General features: G+C 42.9%; 1 protein-coding gene across 2 annotated transcripts in view; it reads right to left on the reverse strand.

The window, feature by feature from the left end:
- The window catches only part of EPB41L5 (erythrocyte membrane protein band 4.1 like 5), an 851,839-nt gene that overhangs the window by 581,040 nt on the left and 252,934 nt on the right, over nt 1–17,865 (reverse strand). For both annotated transcript variants that reach the window (XM_085645978.1, XM_085645979.1), the window contains exon 4: nt 5,050–5,092. In XM_085645978.1, coding sequence (XP_085502104.1) covers nt 5,050–5,092 — 43 coding nt within the window. The remainder of the gene's footprint in view (nt 1–5,049; nt 5,093–17,865) is intronic.

The following is a 17,865-nucleotide window of genomic DNA, read 5'->3' on the forward strand; positions in this document are numbered from 1 at the left end:
GTTGATATCATTCAGACGGGGGGGCGGGTGTGGAGCCTCCCTCAGACTATGTATGTCTGCCCTGATTTTATTTTTCTTGCTTTTCCAAAGGAGAGAGCTTGCCCACAGATTAGGGCAATCATAACGCTTTGAGCTCCTCTATATTTTTACCGCTTAAGGGCCTCGCCCACAACAGTAATCTAGCCTCCATTATGCATCACTCTTCGGATGGCTTACGACTAGTTTGGCGCAGGAAAAACCCAAAAGAGTCACTAGCTGCCTTACTTAAAGTCACACTTAAATAAATTCCTCTACTGCCTAGCGGAGAACGTACAGGAATCTATGGCTCCACACTATAATAGGCGAATACATACAATCAGGGACTCCATACTCAAGCCAACTTGTATTTCAAACACAGATCCAAGATGGTTCAATGGGGTCGGTTCCCTGGCAAATAGGAAATTGAGGAAAGCCCTAAATGCCCACCCCAGAAATCAGTCCGAAATCTCCCTGGCACGCACTGAGAACAAAACTGCACTCACAAAAAGGAAGAGGGAGGTATATAAATAAGATAGGGAACTTTTGGAACACAAGTACCGGGGAAAGGACAGTAAATCCTTATGGGACTTAGTAAAGTTAATTCATTCCAGGAATTCCTCTATCAATCCCCCTCTCTAAAATAACATCTCGGGCGCGGACTGGGTTACCCACTTTGAGGCTATCTACCACATTGAGGACGTGCCAATTATGTCTGCTACTCTCCTCAACAGATTGCAGAACTCTCCCCCACTCTTATTTACTTTGCAGGAAGTTGAGTCGTCATTCACCACAACAAGGGTTGGAAAGCCCCAGGGCCAGATGGGGTACCGATGGATTTGTTGAAATGCATGCCTGAAATCTGGGGTCCCCAGTCCCCTCTTTACAGTATGCTGATGAGGCGGCCGTGTTCGCCCTCACACCGAAAGCACAGAGATCAGGTGGACTGTCTTGCTTCCTTTAAGCACGACCTGAATCCAAATACTAATTATTCGAAGTCGCACATCCTGTCCTGTGGTCTAGCAAATTAAGGCTAAATATTAAGTGGCATGTTTTGACGACAGTTGAGAACTCTTGTTATCTAGGATTAAATTTCAGTTCAACAGAGTCATGGACTCCCCATCTTGCTCAGGCCTGTGTTAAATTAAATAAAACTGCGGGTACAGTATGCAACCTCATTAGACCGCAAATTAGGGGGGACTATTTTTCCACCACTGAAAGTTTACAATTCGCATTGCATCAGTGTAACCACCTACGGAGCTGGAGTATGGGGTTTCAGTAAATGCTGTTCTCTTCAGGCAGAGGAAAACCGCTTTTTGCTACGGTTGCTAGGTACACCGCCGTCCATTTTTTAGTCTCATTACCCACTTTGAGTTAATATTGTAATAATTTTTATGAAGCAAACTAATTATTCCTTCTTCTGTAACAGCAGACACTCTGGCACGGTCGAGAAGACCAACCTGGACTCCATTTTTGCACAACTGTGACCAATCTGATATTTTCATTGGAAAATAATTGTTTTTTTTCAGATACTGCCATTTATTGAATCAATAGTCCCCATCTTTAAAAAGGGAGACGCCAAATGCTTTCGCCCGATATCGCTTTTAGATTCATCTGCAAAGTTATAGGAGAGAATTATTTTGGAGAGACTAGATTCTTGGGTGGCCAAAAACAATGTGCTAACAAATCCCCACTATGGTCTTAGGAAAGTTTTCAGTAGGCAAGAACAATGCATAAAACTTTATCTTTTATTCTCCAAATATACAGCAGCAAAGCAAGAACATTTAGATGTCTGCTTTTCTGAACTAAATAGCGCTTTTGATTGCGTTAATCATACCAAATTGTAGAAGACTTTGGTCGAAATGGGCGCACCAGTGGATAGAATATCATTCCTTTCACAGAGCTATGCCTCACTAACCGCTCACATCAGGTTTGGGAAGGACGGAAAAGGTACCCCAAGTTTTAAAGTCACCAGAGGTTTAAGGCAGGGCTGCGTTCTAGCCCCTCTCCTATTTTCCCTCTACATAAACGGGATTGACAAGAAGTTACAAGAAATAGCCACAGATGCGCCAAGTGTAGGTCTGCGTCCGACACCTGTGCTTCTCCACGCCGATGATGTCTTATCTCGAACCGCAAATAGACTTCAACAGTTGGTTAATGGTTTTGTTTCATATTTGGAGCAAAGGGATCTAAACCTAAACCTGGGGAAAACGATTGTTATGGTGTACGGACGGGGGAAGGTGAAGAAATCTCACTATTTGAGGGGCCACAAACTGGAAAAAGGTTTATAATGTTTCTTATCTTGGTGTACTGTTCAAGTTCCAGCCTCTGGAGAATTAAGATAGATATAGAGAACCTTAAATTTTAAAGGACAATAAAGGTTCTGTTCAGATTTTCCACTAAAATTCGAAATAAACGAATACGCGAAATGTTGCAGCTGTATAAAAGTAAGTGTATCCCCACAGTCACATATGGGGCAACCCTCTGGGGTCTAGCGGGCACTTGATTCTGCAAAAACAGTAAAATTCTTTTCTGGGTAGACTTCTGGCACTTACTCACTCTGTACCACCACATATAATTCACAGTGAACTGGGAATAACTTTTCTTGATGACGCCATAGATCAATGTGCTTTAGTAGTGTGGCACAACATTTGGAGCAAGGCTGGTACTACATTTACAAGGGATTTAATCAACGATTGCCTTGCCCTATGTTACTATTGTAGGATATCCTGGTTGGCATATGTTAACAGATTACATACGGAAAATGCTATTGAATGTCCTGCTAGTGTTACAGTTTAGTAAAAAAGTACTTACATTGATTTTTATTCACAAAAGTGATTTAGGGAAAGATGGAAAAACAGATAGTATTTCGATATGTGGAAGGGTCATAAACCCAAGGTTTACCTATGTATGTAATAAAGGTCACTGATATACAGAAGAGATTCTAGCTTACTGGATTTTGAATGGGCATTTTGCATCAATTTGTAGCATTCCCGACAAGAGATGTGTGGTCCAAAAATTTGCCAAAGTGCTCCTGTGATGAGAAAGCCACCCAATGTACAATTCAATTTCCTTCTCTTTTGTACGTTTTATTGCGATATCAGAAAGTGTATTATACAACCACTGTTTTAATCAGAGAGGCGTTTATTTCATTTAGATGCTTATAACTTGTTGTGTAACCTCGAGTCAGATAACATCTGTCAAGCCGTCTCAACTTTTATTACCTGTGCTATCATCAAAAGAAAGTCACTTGCCATGTATGATAGCCTGGTCTATGAAAACAATTAAGGATGCCTGTACAAGAATCCTGTTTAGGTTCCCGCTTTTAATGTAGAGATTAAGTATCAGAGTAGCCCTTCTACTTATGGTAATCAGGCTATATATATATAAGCAATTCTGTAATTATAAAGACATCTCTAAAACTCCCAATAACTTAAAAAAATGTTTTTTGATTTATGCACTAATTCATGTTTATTTATAAAATCTTCAAGATGCCTTCTAAGTGCTGAATGGGATATTTTCTGAGCGTTGTTAAGAACAGTAGCTTTCTAAAGCAAAACACAAGGGAAATAGTATACAAGCCTAATTACGTTTCTATGCACCTAACAAGATAATAAGACTGACTGTTAACAGTCCATGTATTCACTCAATCTTAAACTCCCTCCTCAAGCTAAATAACCATTTGGCGTCACTCTGGAATTTGAAAACGCGACGGAGCACACAACAGATGTCACACATGCATAAGCAGGCGTCTGACGTCACAAGGGGATGGACAGGGCACTAAACAGTAATTACCACCCAAGAGGAAAACATATGTCTAACTAAATAAACAACTAAATAAAAGGACTACAAAAAACAATTCCGAATCCAATAACTAGATGGCAGAATGATGCATAGAATGTGTATTCAGAAAAGATTCACTGCAAAACCTGCTTGGTCACACAACAGATATTGCATGTGCATAAAGCAGTGTATACTTTTTGGGGTGGGCTGATGGTCTCTGGTTCTGTTCAGCGGCATGCCGCCTTCTTTGGGGTAAATAGGGTCAGCAAATAAAAATAAAAATCTGCTTCTGGTGCCAACTACCAGCTATCACAAATTCAATCAGAGTGGAAGAGAATGCTGGCTCTGGGTAAGAAATAGGCAGGAGGGGAGGTTGGTTAGGGTGGGACGAGAGATAAAGGTAATGTTGATGGCTGGAGGATTTGTGAAACATATCAATAAAAGGTAACTGTTGTGGGCAAAAGGTTCCTGCAAAAAAGAGTGGGGAATAATCTAGTAAGAAACTAGTTGCTGAACTGTAGTAATAGTTTTACCGATTTAAGGTACTCTACATTCAGTTGAGTTTCATTACGCCATTTAGTAGTTGGGTTTATCATTTTCTTTCAAAAAAATAAATTAAAAAAGCAAAGTTTTACCTTTGCGCATGAACCGTGTGAAAGGTATGACTCACTGTGACGTTAATCATAACCCAATAATCTAATCGTATGTGACCACCATATTCAGATCCATTTTTCTGCTAGCGAACATTTTGGCTCATATCCGTGTATGAATTGAATATTCAAGAATTTGTGGTATATAGCAAACAAATAGAATTTTTGTAGTTCTCTACACCGGAACGCTTCAATTTGATTTTATTTGCCTGTGAACTGCTGTTCACTTGCAACAAATCACTGTCCAATTACAGAACACCCATGATAAGACACGTACGACTGCCTAAAGATGGGTGCATTGTAATGTGTCTAAAATGTATATGCAACTCAGGCCCTCACTTGAACGGAAACCTGCACATAATGTATATGTCAGTATATAGGCACTTACAAGATTAGTCAGTCTGTTCTCCAACCTCTATTCCCCTAGTATCTTGCCTACATACTCTACACATTTTACAAACAAAAGTCACCGTGAATTCATTGACATCGGCCCTTAAACTTTTGCGACTGGAGGATTTACGAAACATATCAATACATGTTAACAGTTGTGGCCGAGAGGTTCCTGCAACAAAGAACGGGGAATACTTTGGACAAGACTTACTTTTTACTTGTTTTTTGATACTTTTCGTGTTGTCCAGCCAATGCTGAAAGAAGCAAAAATAGAAATGGTTATTTCAACAGGAGTAGGAACAAAGAAAATAAAGCAGAGGGCAGTCTCTGAAGTACTGCACTGGTTTATGTAACACAGAAAGCTAACTCAAAATGTATATTCCCTTAAGAACAGCTTAGGAACCCAAAGGTCTTGCAAAACCAAAGTATTGAATCTTAATAAACAGTAGTGTAAACAGCATTCCAGATGCAAAAGCACGTACATTAGTTACTGTCTGTCTTAGAAACTGTTGTAATATAATACTATATGTGTTGGGCTAGAATATGGAATGCAAACTATTTTGGTCCGAGTTGTACAGAATATTCATTGGCAATTGGATATTAAAGCTTGGTCATATTTTATCTACATGGAAATAAAGCTTCTTCTATTATCGCATCAGTTTGAGAAGAAGATTGGTTCATTTAGTGGGGACGGATGGGATACAACCAACCCAGCCTTGCCCAAGTGGTTCGTTGTTGACCCCCTGAGCTGTGCTGGACACAGCGTGGGCCACTGGGGAGGAGTGGAGCATGTACTAGGGTGACCAGAATTTTAAAGCCAAAAACCGGGACATTTCACAAAAATAGAAGAACTACAATTTTACTTCAATCTATGAGAGAGCTCCTCAGCAGAGAATTACAGAACAGGCAGTAAGAACATACATACAAAGCAATTTTTAAACCCAGTAGCTTGCCTGTTAATTAAATTGCTTTCTTGAAACATCTGCAACTATCCATGCTTTGTAAAACATAAAAAACACCTCTCACCGTTTTCAGTCGACCCTCGTTAAAAACCGGGACATGAGCTACATTTCTTGAAATTTGCTGGGACAGCTGGTTAACAACTGGACCGTCCTGGCAAAACGGGGACGCCTGGTCACCCTAGCATGTACCGAAAAAAAAATATGAATTGGTGGAATCGGAGAGGCTCTAGATTAAACGAGGGTCGCTGGAAAGTAGCCTTATCATTGTTTGAAGTTACAGCAAGAGCCTGCAACTGAACCGTATCTGGTGTGTGGCGTTCACGCTGGCAACATGATTAGAGACCCCAGGTGAATGGTTGCGAGCCTGGCCTGCGTGATACAGCTGCTACGTGTGCATCTTGGTCAGTGACGAAAGCAGCAAGAATGGTTGCGAGCCGGGACTGCAGAGACAGACGCGATGGCGCATCTGGGCAGAGTAGAATAAAATAAACTAACCGAAGATTTGCGTGTGTTGGAGACAGGGCCGGACTGGCCGTAGCGGCCACCGGGCAGTACCCCGGTGCGCCGCACGTGTGTTGGTGGAGATAGTGGCAGTAAAGTGTTGTAGAGATCCGCAATGGAAAGCATCAGGCTTCCAGGGGATGTGCACTGTGCCGGATCGGTTAGTGAGATGCAAACCTCACGGACATCTGCATTGGTTAAGAAAGAAAAGGGAAAACCTAGGAACAGTACTACGGAGCCCTTCATTGTACAGGGTATAGGAAAACACATATTGGATGATATGCGTCTTATAGCCCTGAAGGGAAGCACATGAGAAGGGAGCAAAGGTTTGTTCAGGAGAAGAGTCTGTTTTCGATCTTGAAGGAAGAAATATCTCAAGACAGCCGTGACTGCTTTTGTTACTTAAGATTGTTTTATTCTGTTTTTTTATTAGGATGGAAACAGCTGTTGGGACTGTGTAAAGAAAAATAGTATGTTTAGTCAGTTTGCAGTCTGTTATTCCCCCACCTACGTTTTTGGACACTCCAGGGGAGCATGGGATGCCATGGGAAGATTGGCACGAAGCCTTTGAATCTCATTTGGAGGCTATGGAGGGGGGACATATTTGTTGCAATGGCCATGTTGACCATGTTAAAACACAGTTTTGGGGTGGAGGGTAGAAAGGTTTTGAAAACTCTACCCAATAGTGTAGGACGTGGTGTGGAAAAAGAGAATGAATCAGATATGGAAGAAGAAGTGGATGATAAATATATGTTAGCAATGAAAGCCCTGGAAGAAAATTATGGAAAAAAATTAAGTGTGGTTGTGGAACGTCACAAATTTTTTCCTCATTCGCAGTTACCAAACAAAAGAGTGGATCAATATGTGGTGGTATTACGAACTTTAGCGGCCACGTGTAAATGTAAACATTTACATGAAGAGATTATCAGGGATCAATTGATAAATAGTAGGTCTAATATGAAAATTTAAGAAAAAAGTTGTCAAGTCTGAAGAAACCATAGACCATCGAAAAGTCTATTACTGTTGCCAAACACATTAAAGCAGTGACGGCTCGCCGTGGGAGTGCTGCGGGGCAGGGCGGGTAGTGGAGTCCAACATACGACGGACAGGAGTAAGGTAAGTAATTAAATAAAACAATCCACCTTACGTGCGCTGCATCGCCGAGTTGGCGATGCAGCGCACGCAAGGTCAATTGTTTTATTTAATTACTTACCTTACTCCTGTCCGTCGGACTCCACTAACCCCCCACCCTGTCACTCCCCCGCCCTACAGCACTCCAACAGCGAGCCGCCACTGCATTAAAGACACTTCGCGTTATGTAGAGGAATTAAAAAATGGAGAAAGCGGACAGGGATGTGAAACGGATTCTGTCAAATTTGCTATGCAAGTATCAGACAGGTCTAAAAAGACAAAAAATAAATGCAGCAAGGTGTTGGTGGGCTCTTAAAAAAAAACGCGTAACAGATGTGTTAGCACAAAGCATGTTGCTACATCAGGAAATTGCCTGGCAGTGAGAACGAAATGTTTTAAATGTAACCGAGTGGGACATTTTTTAACAGTGTGCAATCGAGGAAAAATGGATCCTAACATAGTGTGAATATGTTGCTACATGGAAAAGGCAAAGAAGAGGGCCAAATGGAATGCATGTCAGATGAGGATGTATAAGTGTTAGTACTGTGCGATAAGTCAGAAAAACAAAGTATACAATGTCAACGATGATAATATCACCCACCTCAGTGTGTAATAAAGACTGATGGGGTAGAGGTAACTATGTGGGCGGATTTATGATTGCCATACACATTAGTTGATAAAGAAATGTTGTACTGTTTGGGTCAAAAAGAATTGTTGAGAACAGACGCAGAGTTAGTGGGATATTGTGGAACAAAGTTACCTGCGATGAAGTATTTCCAGACGCAAGCAAGCTTCAAAGGAAGAGATGCCAATGTTGTGTGCATGTGGTGGAAAAAGGAAATGTCTTGTTGGGGTGGCGTAAACAGCGTGCATTAATAATTGTGTTGGACACTAATAAAAGTGAACAAGTCCTAGTGTTGGAGCAGGATGAAGATGGGTAAAGGAGTTTCCACTATTGTTTGGACAGAAGCTGGGATGCTTACAATAATTTGTGCACAAAATCCTCTAGAAGGTTGGGGCAACTGCTGTAGCTCACAATGTGCATAGTGTGTATCATGTTGAAGACTTCAATGCAGGAAGATTTGAACAGGTAGTTAGAGAATGGTATTACAGAATATAGTCAGGCATCAGAATGGTTGAGTATAGTGATAATTGCCCACAAACCTAATGGGAAGATTAGCTTGTGTGTGGACCTCAGAGTTCTGAATAACAATATATGGGTAGATCGCTATCCCATACACAATATCAGAGATTTATTGGCTGAGGTCAAAGGAGGGCATTATTATTCTACACTCGACTTGTTGAGTGCATATCATCAAATTTGGTTACATCAGGAATCCAGACATTTGACACTTTTCATTACACTTGAGGGAACATTCCGTTTTGTGCCCATGCCCTATGGATGGCTTACGGGTCTGCATTATTTCAATGTGTCATGCAACGTTTGTTAGGCAGGTTAGCAAGCGTTAGATTTTTCCAGGATGACATACTGGTAGGGGTGGCAAGCATGGAGAAACAGGATGATTTATTGAGAACAGTATGTAGTAAGTATCTTGGAAGAAGCAGTGCTCACAGTTGAAGTGGACAAGTGTAAATTTGCACTTCTAGAAGTAGAGTATTTAGGTCTTACCATTTGGTGAAAGCGTATAAGACGCAAGGATTAGTTGATGGAATAGATTGATGAAGCTCTGTGTCCGAAAGAGAAGGATCAGTTAAGATCCTTCTTAGGATTAGTAGAATATTATGCCAAGTTTGTGAACCATTTTTTGATTGAGTGCAACCTTTGATGGTTTGATGAAAAAAGAGACAAAAGTATGAGTGGCCCGAGGGGGTCTACAAGCATTTGAATAAATAAAAAAATTAAAAAGTGTATTGTCGATACTGTGGAGTTGAAACCTTTTGAAGTGTGACATCAAACTATTATGACTACGAATGAGAGGATGCATGGCCTAGGCACAGTTCTAATGCAATCTAGTAGAGTTTGACTTCTTGGTCACTAATTTGCTTGTTTATTTGTTAGCTTGTGCACTTTTTCCTTCCTCTTCTTGTGTTTAATCTCACCCTGGAAAATGGACATATTACTTTTAGCCATCCACAGCTTTCTTTTCAAGCACTACTTTTCTTTTTGGGATGAAATACTCCATGAGAGTCCATGTTTATTCTAGCGGTTTTATTTTTATACTTCTCTTCCCCCCTCCGGCTGCACTCCGTGTTGCTTTCTGTCACCTTTGTGCTTCTCCGTCGCTTCCTCCATATTGCACTTGGCCTCCCGTACTACTCCGCTAAACACCCTCTGCATTGCTTTCACTCTTGTGCGTTTTTACCGCCTGCACTATGATGTCCTCTCTCACCAGTTGCTTCTTCATCCCGCCCTCCGGGTAACTTCCATTCCCACCACCATTCGTGTTGCTTCCAACTAACCACCCATGCGCCTTCCCTGTTGATTACCCCCAGCATCCTTTGTGATGCTACCCAACCAGCGCCCTTCGTGTTGCTCCATGCTTCCAAAAAAACCCCCCAAGAACACTTTTGCCCTACTTTTTTTTCGCTATTTACCAATCTAACTAGCTAAATAAAAAGTGCTTGCGTCATTTTGTGGGTGCTCGCATGCATGGTTCAATAGAGTGCATGTATGATGTGTTAATGAGTGCCTAACTCACGAGTGGATGAAGAGGCACTTTGAGCTATATACTAGACCTACTAGCATTTACGATGCATATCCTAAGTCAGTTTCAACTATTTAAAGTGAGAATCATTTTTTTCATATATTAAGGGACATATGTGATAGGTTGACAACCACTCTAACCTCCCTTTTCAATTGCCATAAGATCGCAGTCATGTCACCCTTTAGAAGGTTCCATATGAAGGTTATTTGATGCTTTTCTTCTGCACCCGGCTAGGACTTCTATCACTAAGGTTGGGGGAATTTCGAAGAGCACCTTTTTCACAGTATTGCCAAGTTATTATTAGCTCCTACATAAAAATATGCGTTTGTCATGCTGTACCCCAATGTACCTTAATCTAGGCCGAGGTAGCAACGCGACCTTTTACCTACATTTGTCTTACCTTGCCCTGCATAACGGTTCTAGCACTGACCTTTTTGCCGATCCGATTCTTGGAAACTGGCTTCATTTATTATGCATCAGGATTCTTAGAAAAGTCCCTGCACATGACGTACGTAACAGCATGAACTTATTTTGTGTAAAATGTCATGGTCATCTTCATCGTAGACCAAAAGAACTACTTTGCATAATCGCAGGTATTGTTCTAGGTTCATATGCCTAATCATACTAACACCGATTATGTAAGGAACCCAGAGGCTATCTTTAAGGCATAAAAGACACATACCAACACAAGACAGGAGGAGAAGCTTCACGCTGATGTCCCGGCCTGCAGAAGCTACAAAACGCAGCGGTCTGACCTCCCTTGCAGGGTGTCCAACTCGAGACCAAGACAGCATCCTTCGTTCTCTCCCATCAGGTAATGGGGGTTGGCTCTTTGCTAGGGGATTCTTGGCTTTACACCTACATACATTCTAGGTACGCTTAGGTAGGGTTTGCATCTTAGGGGAATGCTTGATAACTCATGTATCTATATGCCTGCATATATTTACTGTCTGAGCACCATAGTATAATTCTACCTTTCATTTACTCTGTTGGTGCTTCTAATCCTAACCCATCTGTTTCTGTCTAATGGTTGGCACAGGACGTTTACATTAGAATGACGCTTGATAAATAAATGCTTATTAAAAACGTCCCCATCGTTTATTCTGTGCATCTCTCTGAGACTAAGGGAGCACGATTTACTGAGAGAAAAGTACTGTACTGTTGCCACGATCCCTGAAGGATCAAGGGTGGTCATGTTCGACAGTTGCTGGAAACTATTCGCTCCTTGGTATGGTTAGTGGGCTTATGGTGGCACTGTGAGCTAGCTGGTCTGTATTTCTGACATATCCTTTGGGGGTATCTGGTATCAGTCTGGACACCAATCCCTTAGTTTATGTTGTCTAAACGTGCAGATCCTATGTATTATTAGGAACTATACGACAAATTACGCCTTAATAGTAGGCTTAGGGAGGTCTAACCTTAACATTCATGCTGTTGAAATTTACATTTTAACCACAAAACCTTTGTGCATTCAATCAAAGCACACTTAATATAAACAGTTTGCAAACTTGGCATGAACTACCTTTAACAATGAGTTTACTAAATGATCTAGGCAAAAGGTAGACACTCCGATCTGACAGGGTTTGTCAAAAAAGCAATCAAGCAGTGTTCGATGGGCTGGAAGATAGTGCTTAATCTGAGCCTGAGATGTCCAGTGCCCGGAAACGGCACTTATGACAGTCTGCCACATGGTGGCACTGTTTGTGTAACTTAGAGATGAGGAGAACAGTTGATTATTAATCCAATATACATTAAAAATAACTAATACCCGTTGCCCAAGCCATCCTTAACCCTTTCGATGCACCAGTGCTCATGACGGAATTATTCCGTCATGTGCACAGGTGCACTAAATCCCTCTGCTGCAAACAGCAGAGGGATTTCTCTTTTTTTCTGGGCCTCTAGAAGTGAGGAAGAGCTTCCCCAACCTCCCAAGCCTTTTTTTCTTTCTTCAATGTAATGACGATCGCTCGCTTGGCGCGCTGTTGTCATTACATTGAAAATAAAACAAACAGTTTCAATGTTTAGGTGTTCGTACCCCCCCCCCCCCCGACCACATGGAAGAGGTATCGGAGGAAAGAGGAGAATCTCTTCTTTCCAATGGTACCCTTTCCTAGTGGATTCCTGCTTGGAGATCACCCAAGGAGGGCGATCCCCAGGCAGGGATCCACCCACTAGGCACCAGGGAGGGGGGACCGGCCCCTTGGGCAAGGGCCTTGCTCCCCCCATTTAAATTTGGCATAACCAGACCAGTCTTTCTGCCCACCCGGGGGGCAGTAGCCCCCAAAATGCCCCCCGAAGGGGCAGAAAGCACCCTAGACAGCAGGGATTATTTTTTTATAGGCCAGGGGTGGGGGGGTGCCCACGATGGGCTTGCGAATGCCCCCACCCTTTTCCCAACAAATGCAAAAGTCTTTCTGTGCCCCCAGGAGGCAGACTGATCTGATCCCCCCCCCCCCCCCGGGGGGGGGGGGGGGCAGAAAGCCCACTAGGCACCAAGCATTTTATTTTTTGGGGCTTATGGGTGGGGGCTGCCCAGAATGGCATGCCAATACCCCCACCCCAAGAATATTTGCTAGTCTTTCTGCCCCCCTCACCCCCATGAGGCAAATGGGTGCAATAGCCCCTTATCTGCCCCACGGGCGGCGGCTGAAAGCCCACTAGGCACCAAGGATTTTTTTTCTCCAAAGTTCAGGGGTGGAGGCTGCCCAGAATAGGCATGCCAAAACCCCAACACCACCCAAAAAAATGCCAGTCCTTCTGTCCCACCAGGAGGCAGATGAGGCATTAGCCCCTGATGTGACTACGGGGGGGGGGGGGGGGGGGGGGGGCAGAAAGCCCACTAGGCACCAGGGATTCATTTTTCCCTCAAATTTCAGGGGTGGGGGCTGCCCAGAATGGGCATGCCAACGCCCCCACCCCCCCCTCAAAAATGCCAGACTTTGTCCCCCCAGGATGTTGGGGGGGGGGGGGGGGGGCAGAAAGCCCACTAGGAACCAGGGATTATGCTGGCTTTTTTTAACGTAGGGGTGGGAGCTTCCAGAATGGGCATATCAATGCCCCCCCCCCCCCAAAAAAATAGCCAGTCTTTCTGCCCCACTTAAGGGCATATAGGGGTAATAGCCCCCCGATCTGCCGCTGCCCACCCCCCCCCCCAGGGCAGCAGGTACCCCACTAGGCACTAACCTAGTGGGGTGGCTGCCTACGGTTTTTAGGCGATTCTGCATTGGACACCCACACAAGTGAGGTATAATTTTTTTTATCGGGAGACCAAGAGGAACCGTGGGTGGAAGGACATTTTTGCCGGAGAGATGATCCCACACAGAAATGTGAGAAAATTTTGATATTTTTCAGTTGTATTTGAGGTTTTCAGGGGATTCTGGGTAGAAAAACATTGGGAGATCCACTCAAGTCACACCTCCCTGGACACCTCGATGTGTGTAGTTTTTGGAAATGTCTGGGAGTGTTAGGTTTGCCTAGGTGGTCGCAGAGCCCAGGATCAAAAACATAGGTGACCCCTTGCAAATCCAGGTCATTCGTGGTAGATAATTTTGATGTCTCCACAGTACATTTTGTGCCATTTCCGGTCACGGGCACTAGGCCTACCCACACAAGTGAGGTATAATTTTTAACAGGAGACTTCGGGGAATGCTGGGTTGCTAGAAGTTTGTTGCTCCCCTTATACTCCAGAACTTTCCATCACAGAAATTTGAGGAACATTTTTTTTATTCCCAATGTTTGAGGTTTGCAAGGGACTCTGGGTAACAGAACCTCGTGAGAGCTACAGAAGTCGCCCCATCCTTGATTTCCCGGGGTGTCTAGTTTAAAAAAAATGTACAGGTGTGCTAGGTTTCCCTTGTTGTCGGCTGAGCTATAGCCCAAAATCCACATCTATGCACATTGCAAAAAAGGGTGAGTTTTATGTGGGAAAATGGGATGTGTCCACTTTGCGTTTTGGATCGTTTTCTGTCACGGGCACCAAGCCTACCCACACAAGTGAGGTACCATTTTTATCGGGAGACTTGGGGGGATGCTGGGTTGGTGGAAGTTTGTGGATCCGTGTAGATTCCAGAACTTTCCATCACAGAAATTTGAGGAAATGTATTTTGTTTACACAAAGTTTGAGGTTTACAAGGGATTCTGGATAACAGAACCTGGTGAGAGCTACACAAGTCACCCCATCTTGGATTCTCTCTGGTGTCTAGTTTTAAAAATGTATAGGTTTGCTAGGTTTCCCTAGGTGCCGGCTGAGCTAGGGTCCAAAATATACAGCTAAAAAGTCAGTTTTCACTGGTAAAATGTGATGTGTCCATGTTGCGTGTTGGGTCGTTAACTGTTGCAGGCACTAGGCCTACCCACACAAGTGAGGTAGCATTTGTATCAGGAGACTATGGGGAACCGAGAATAGTAGAACAAGTGTTATTACTAATTGACTTTCTTTGCATTTCTGCCTTTCAAATGTAAGACAATTTGTAAAAAAATAAGTCTTTTTGAAAAATGACTTCTAATTCACATGCTTGTATGGGTACCCACAATTTTGGAGATAAAAAATAACCATTGCTTCTAAACTCTATATTTTGTTTCCATTTCGGAAATATATAGGTTTCCTTGGTACCGGTTTTTCACTCTTTATATTTTACCAAATTAATTGCTATATACTCGGTACATAATGAAAATCTACTGCAAGACGCAGCTCAGTTACTGGATTTGGGTTACTCGGGTTCTTGGTGAAACTATAATCCCCATATATTCCCGCAACCAGAAAGGCCAAGCAGATGTAAAGGTATATTACTTTAAAAAATCTGTCATACTTAGGAATTACAGGTGAAAACGTTAGCACAAACTGCTGTTTTTTTCAACTCATTTTCAAGTTTTACTTTTTTTCAACTGTTAAGTTTCTGTAAAAAAAAAACATTGACTGATCTACACAAGTAACCCCTTGATGAATTCCTAATTTTGTTTAGTTTTCAGAAATGTATAGCTTTCCGGGATCCATTATTGCTTTTATACCCATTTCTACCACTAACTGGAAAGAGGTTGAAAGCACAAAAATAGGCCATGTCCCAGTAAAATGCCAAATCTGTTTGAAAAATAATGGTTTCCTGACAAAAGTCTGCCTGTCCCTGAAAGCTGAGAAGATGGTAATTTCAGCATCACAAACCCTTTGTTGGTACCATTTGCAGGGAAGAATACAGACACTTTCTTCAGCAGCCTTTTTTCCCCTAGTTTTTCAACAACAAAAAAACATTTTGCTGTATTCTGGCTGAATTTCTGGGTCCCCTTCAGGGGAATCCACAAAGCCTCGGTACCTTTACAATCCTCAAGGTGTTGGAAGAAAAGGTCGCATATTTGGCATGGATACCTTATGTGGACAAAAAGCTACAGGGGCATAAGAGCGAACTACCCCAAAGAGCAAAAAAAAAAAAAGGGTTAGCATGAGGGTGGGAGGAGGCTTAGCAGCAAAGGGGTTAAAGCTTTGGGGGTCTGGAATAGTTTGAATTTGCATAGTTGTAGGAGTGTGATGGTCAGTACTGGTGGATGTAACTTGTTGGCAGCGCTGGCAGGGCCAATGGGTGGTGCAAGCTGCAGTAGCCTTCTGTCGAAGGCCCTGGAAATTAATAATTTACTCACTTATTGCAAATTAAGCACTGCTAGGAGGTCATGGTGTGGGCGAGTATTATTTTTTGGCTGTTTTCGGACCTGTTTTAAGGTCTGTTCGGACGGTCTTTACTATTGATTTCCTTGATATTAAAACAGACCTAGCCTGGAGCAAGCTTAAATCCATGCAATTTTCCATACTTGGGTCACTTTTTAGTTCGAACATAGCGCAGCGCGCATGCGCTGCCCTATGGGAGGCTTCGTGTAACTACTCTAATCTACTCTGTGTGGGTCTGACTCCCCCAACACATAGGATTGGCTTTTGCGTGTGTCTTTCAAGAATGAAAGCACGCAGATGGCTAAAGGCGGGTGCATGTCCCACCTCTTTTTGTAATGTTAACTCACAGCGTTTTGCTCTCGGGAGCGAGTAGCGGCGCGCAGGGCGGCAGCTGCATTCCTGTCCCCACCCCCACCACTCCTCTTGATCTTCTTGTTTTCATTTACAGCCTGGACTCCATGTTTGCACCCCCTCCCACTCTTCTATGTTTGGTATTTGTAGCGCGGTCCGCTTTCACTTTGGGAACCGCGCTTGCTGAAAGTGAGATTTTTTAAATTGCAGAAAAAACACCACGAATGCTAAAAATTAGGTAAGTCAATCCTAAATGTATTTTTCATTCCGACAGTGCGTGCTGAGAAACCTTGTGACACCATCTGAAACTCAGTAACTCGTGTGTAAGACAGTCGCAAAGTGTGAATCTGTAAATGCTTAGATGGTAGCAAACTTGCAAACATATAAATCATGCATATAAATAACTATAGACTATTGGCAACTAAAACTGAGCAGACATATGCGTGTGGATTTATTTATGCAAATCTGTAGTCACCGTTACATTGAATTCTAAATACAATAAAAGTCTGAACTTCTTAAAACTAAAATTAAACTTTAGCCCGGGCTCCTGCTTTTACCGCTGGTATACACAGCGTGAGTGTGTCGTCACCGTCTTTTGTCAGTGTACAGTCAGTGTACTTTGACTCTACTGTGGGTTTCTTAGGGCTATATGCATGAACACATTTTCCCATAGACACAGAATGGGCAAAACCCTTTGATGCATATGGCCCTTAGTCTTAGTGCAGTAGTGATCTCTCAGCTGTAGAGCTTATGGCTACTAGCAGTAGCGTTCATTAATACCACTGCGTCTTAGCATCAAGTTGGAGTTTCCGAGGTAGAGCAGCAGCATTTCGACACCTTCATTATCTTTAGGGCACCCTTCGGGGGCCGCTTCTTTAGACAGTGACAAACGGCTGAGGGACTCGGCGCAGCTTCCAAGTAAACTAGCCTGCTGCGCTCTAATGGACCCTGTGGGGAAATGAGCCCGGGTCCCGTGGAGGCCAAGGCATGGGAAAAGATCTGGAAGATACAGAGAGCTTAGTGGGTTAATGCATGCACCGCAGAAATTTTTGCATAGCATGCCGGCAACAGGATTACTTCTCAGGTAGGCCACTCTGCCTCCTATCCTTCTGAGGTTGGCAAACTGAGCCCCGTTACACGGGGTGACATTATGGCATTTGTTTTCCCTTTTTTTAGTGTTTTTAATCAAAAGTGGCAATTTTTTAAATTGCAGAAAAAAAAAACACGAATACTAAAAATTAGGCAAGTCAATCCTAAATGTATTTTTCATTCTGACAGTGCTTGCTGAGAGACCTTGTGACACCATCTGAAACTTGCACACAAACTTTACAGTATTGAACACAACAGCTACATTACTCTATAACATACGTTATGTTATGTTATAATCAATATGTAGAGCGCCTATCACCAACGGTCTCTAAGCGCTTACACAGAAAGAACATAACCAGCTGCGCCTGAATCACTCCGCCTGCCGTCCTACTTGGGATGAAAAGTTTATCCTTTTAAACAGATGAGTCTTCAGGTTCTTCCTGAAGGACAGTAGCTGCGGTCAGCCTTCAGGCTGGCTGGTAACTCATTCCACAATTGCGGGAGGAGTACAGATAGAGCTCTGCCCCCTTTTGATTTTAGCTTAAATCGAGGTTGACAGAGGTTGGAGGCCTTGCCAGAGCGCAGAGTTCTGCCTGGAGTATACTTCCTCAGACGCTGCTTAATGTAGTCTGGAGCTTTGCCAAAGATTACCTTATGAGCTATGCAAAGACATT

Source organism: Triturus cristatus, chromosome 3_1 (genome assembly GCF_964204655.1).
Source record: "Triturus cristatus chromosome 3_1, aTriCri1.1, whole genome shotgun sequence".
Lineage (NCBI taxonomy): Eukaryota > Metazoa > Chordata > Amphibia > Caudata > Salamandridae > Triturus > Triturus cristatus.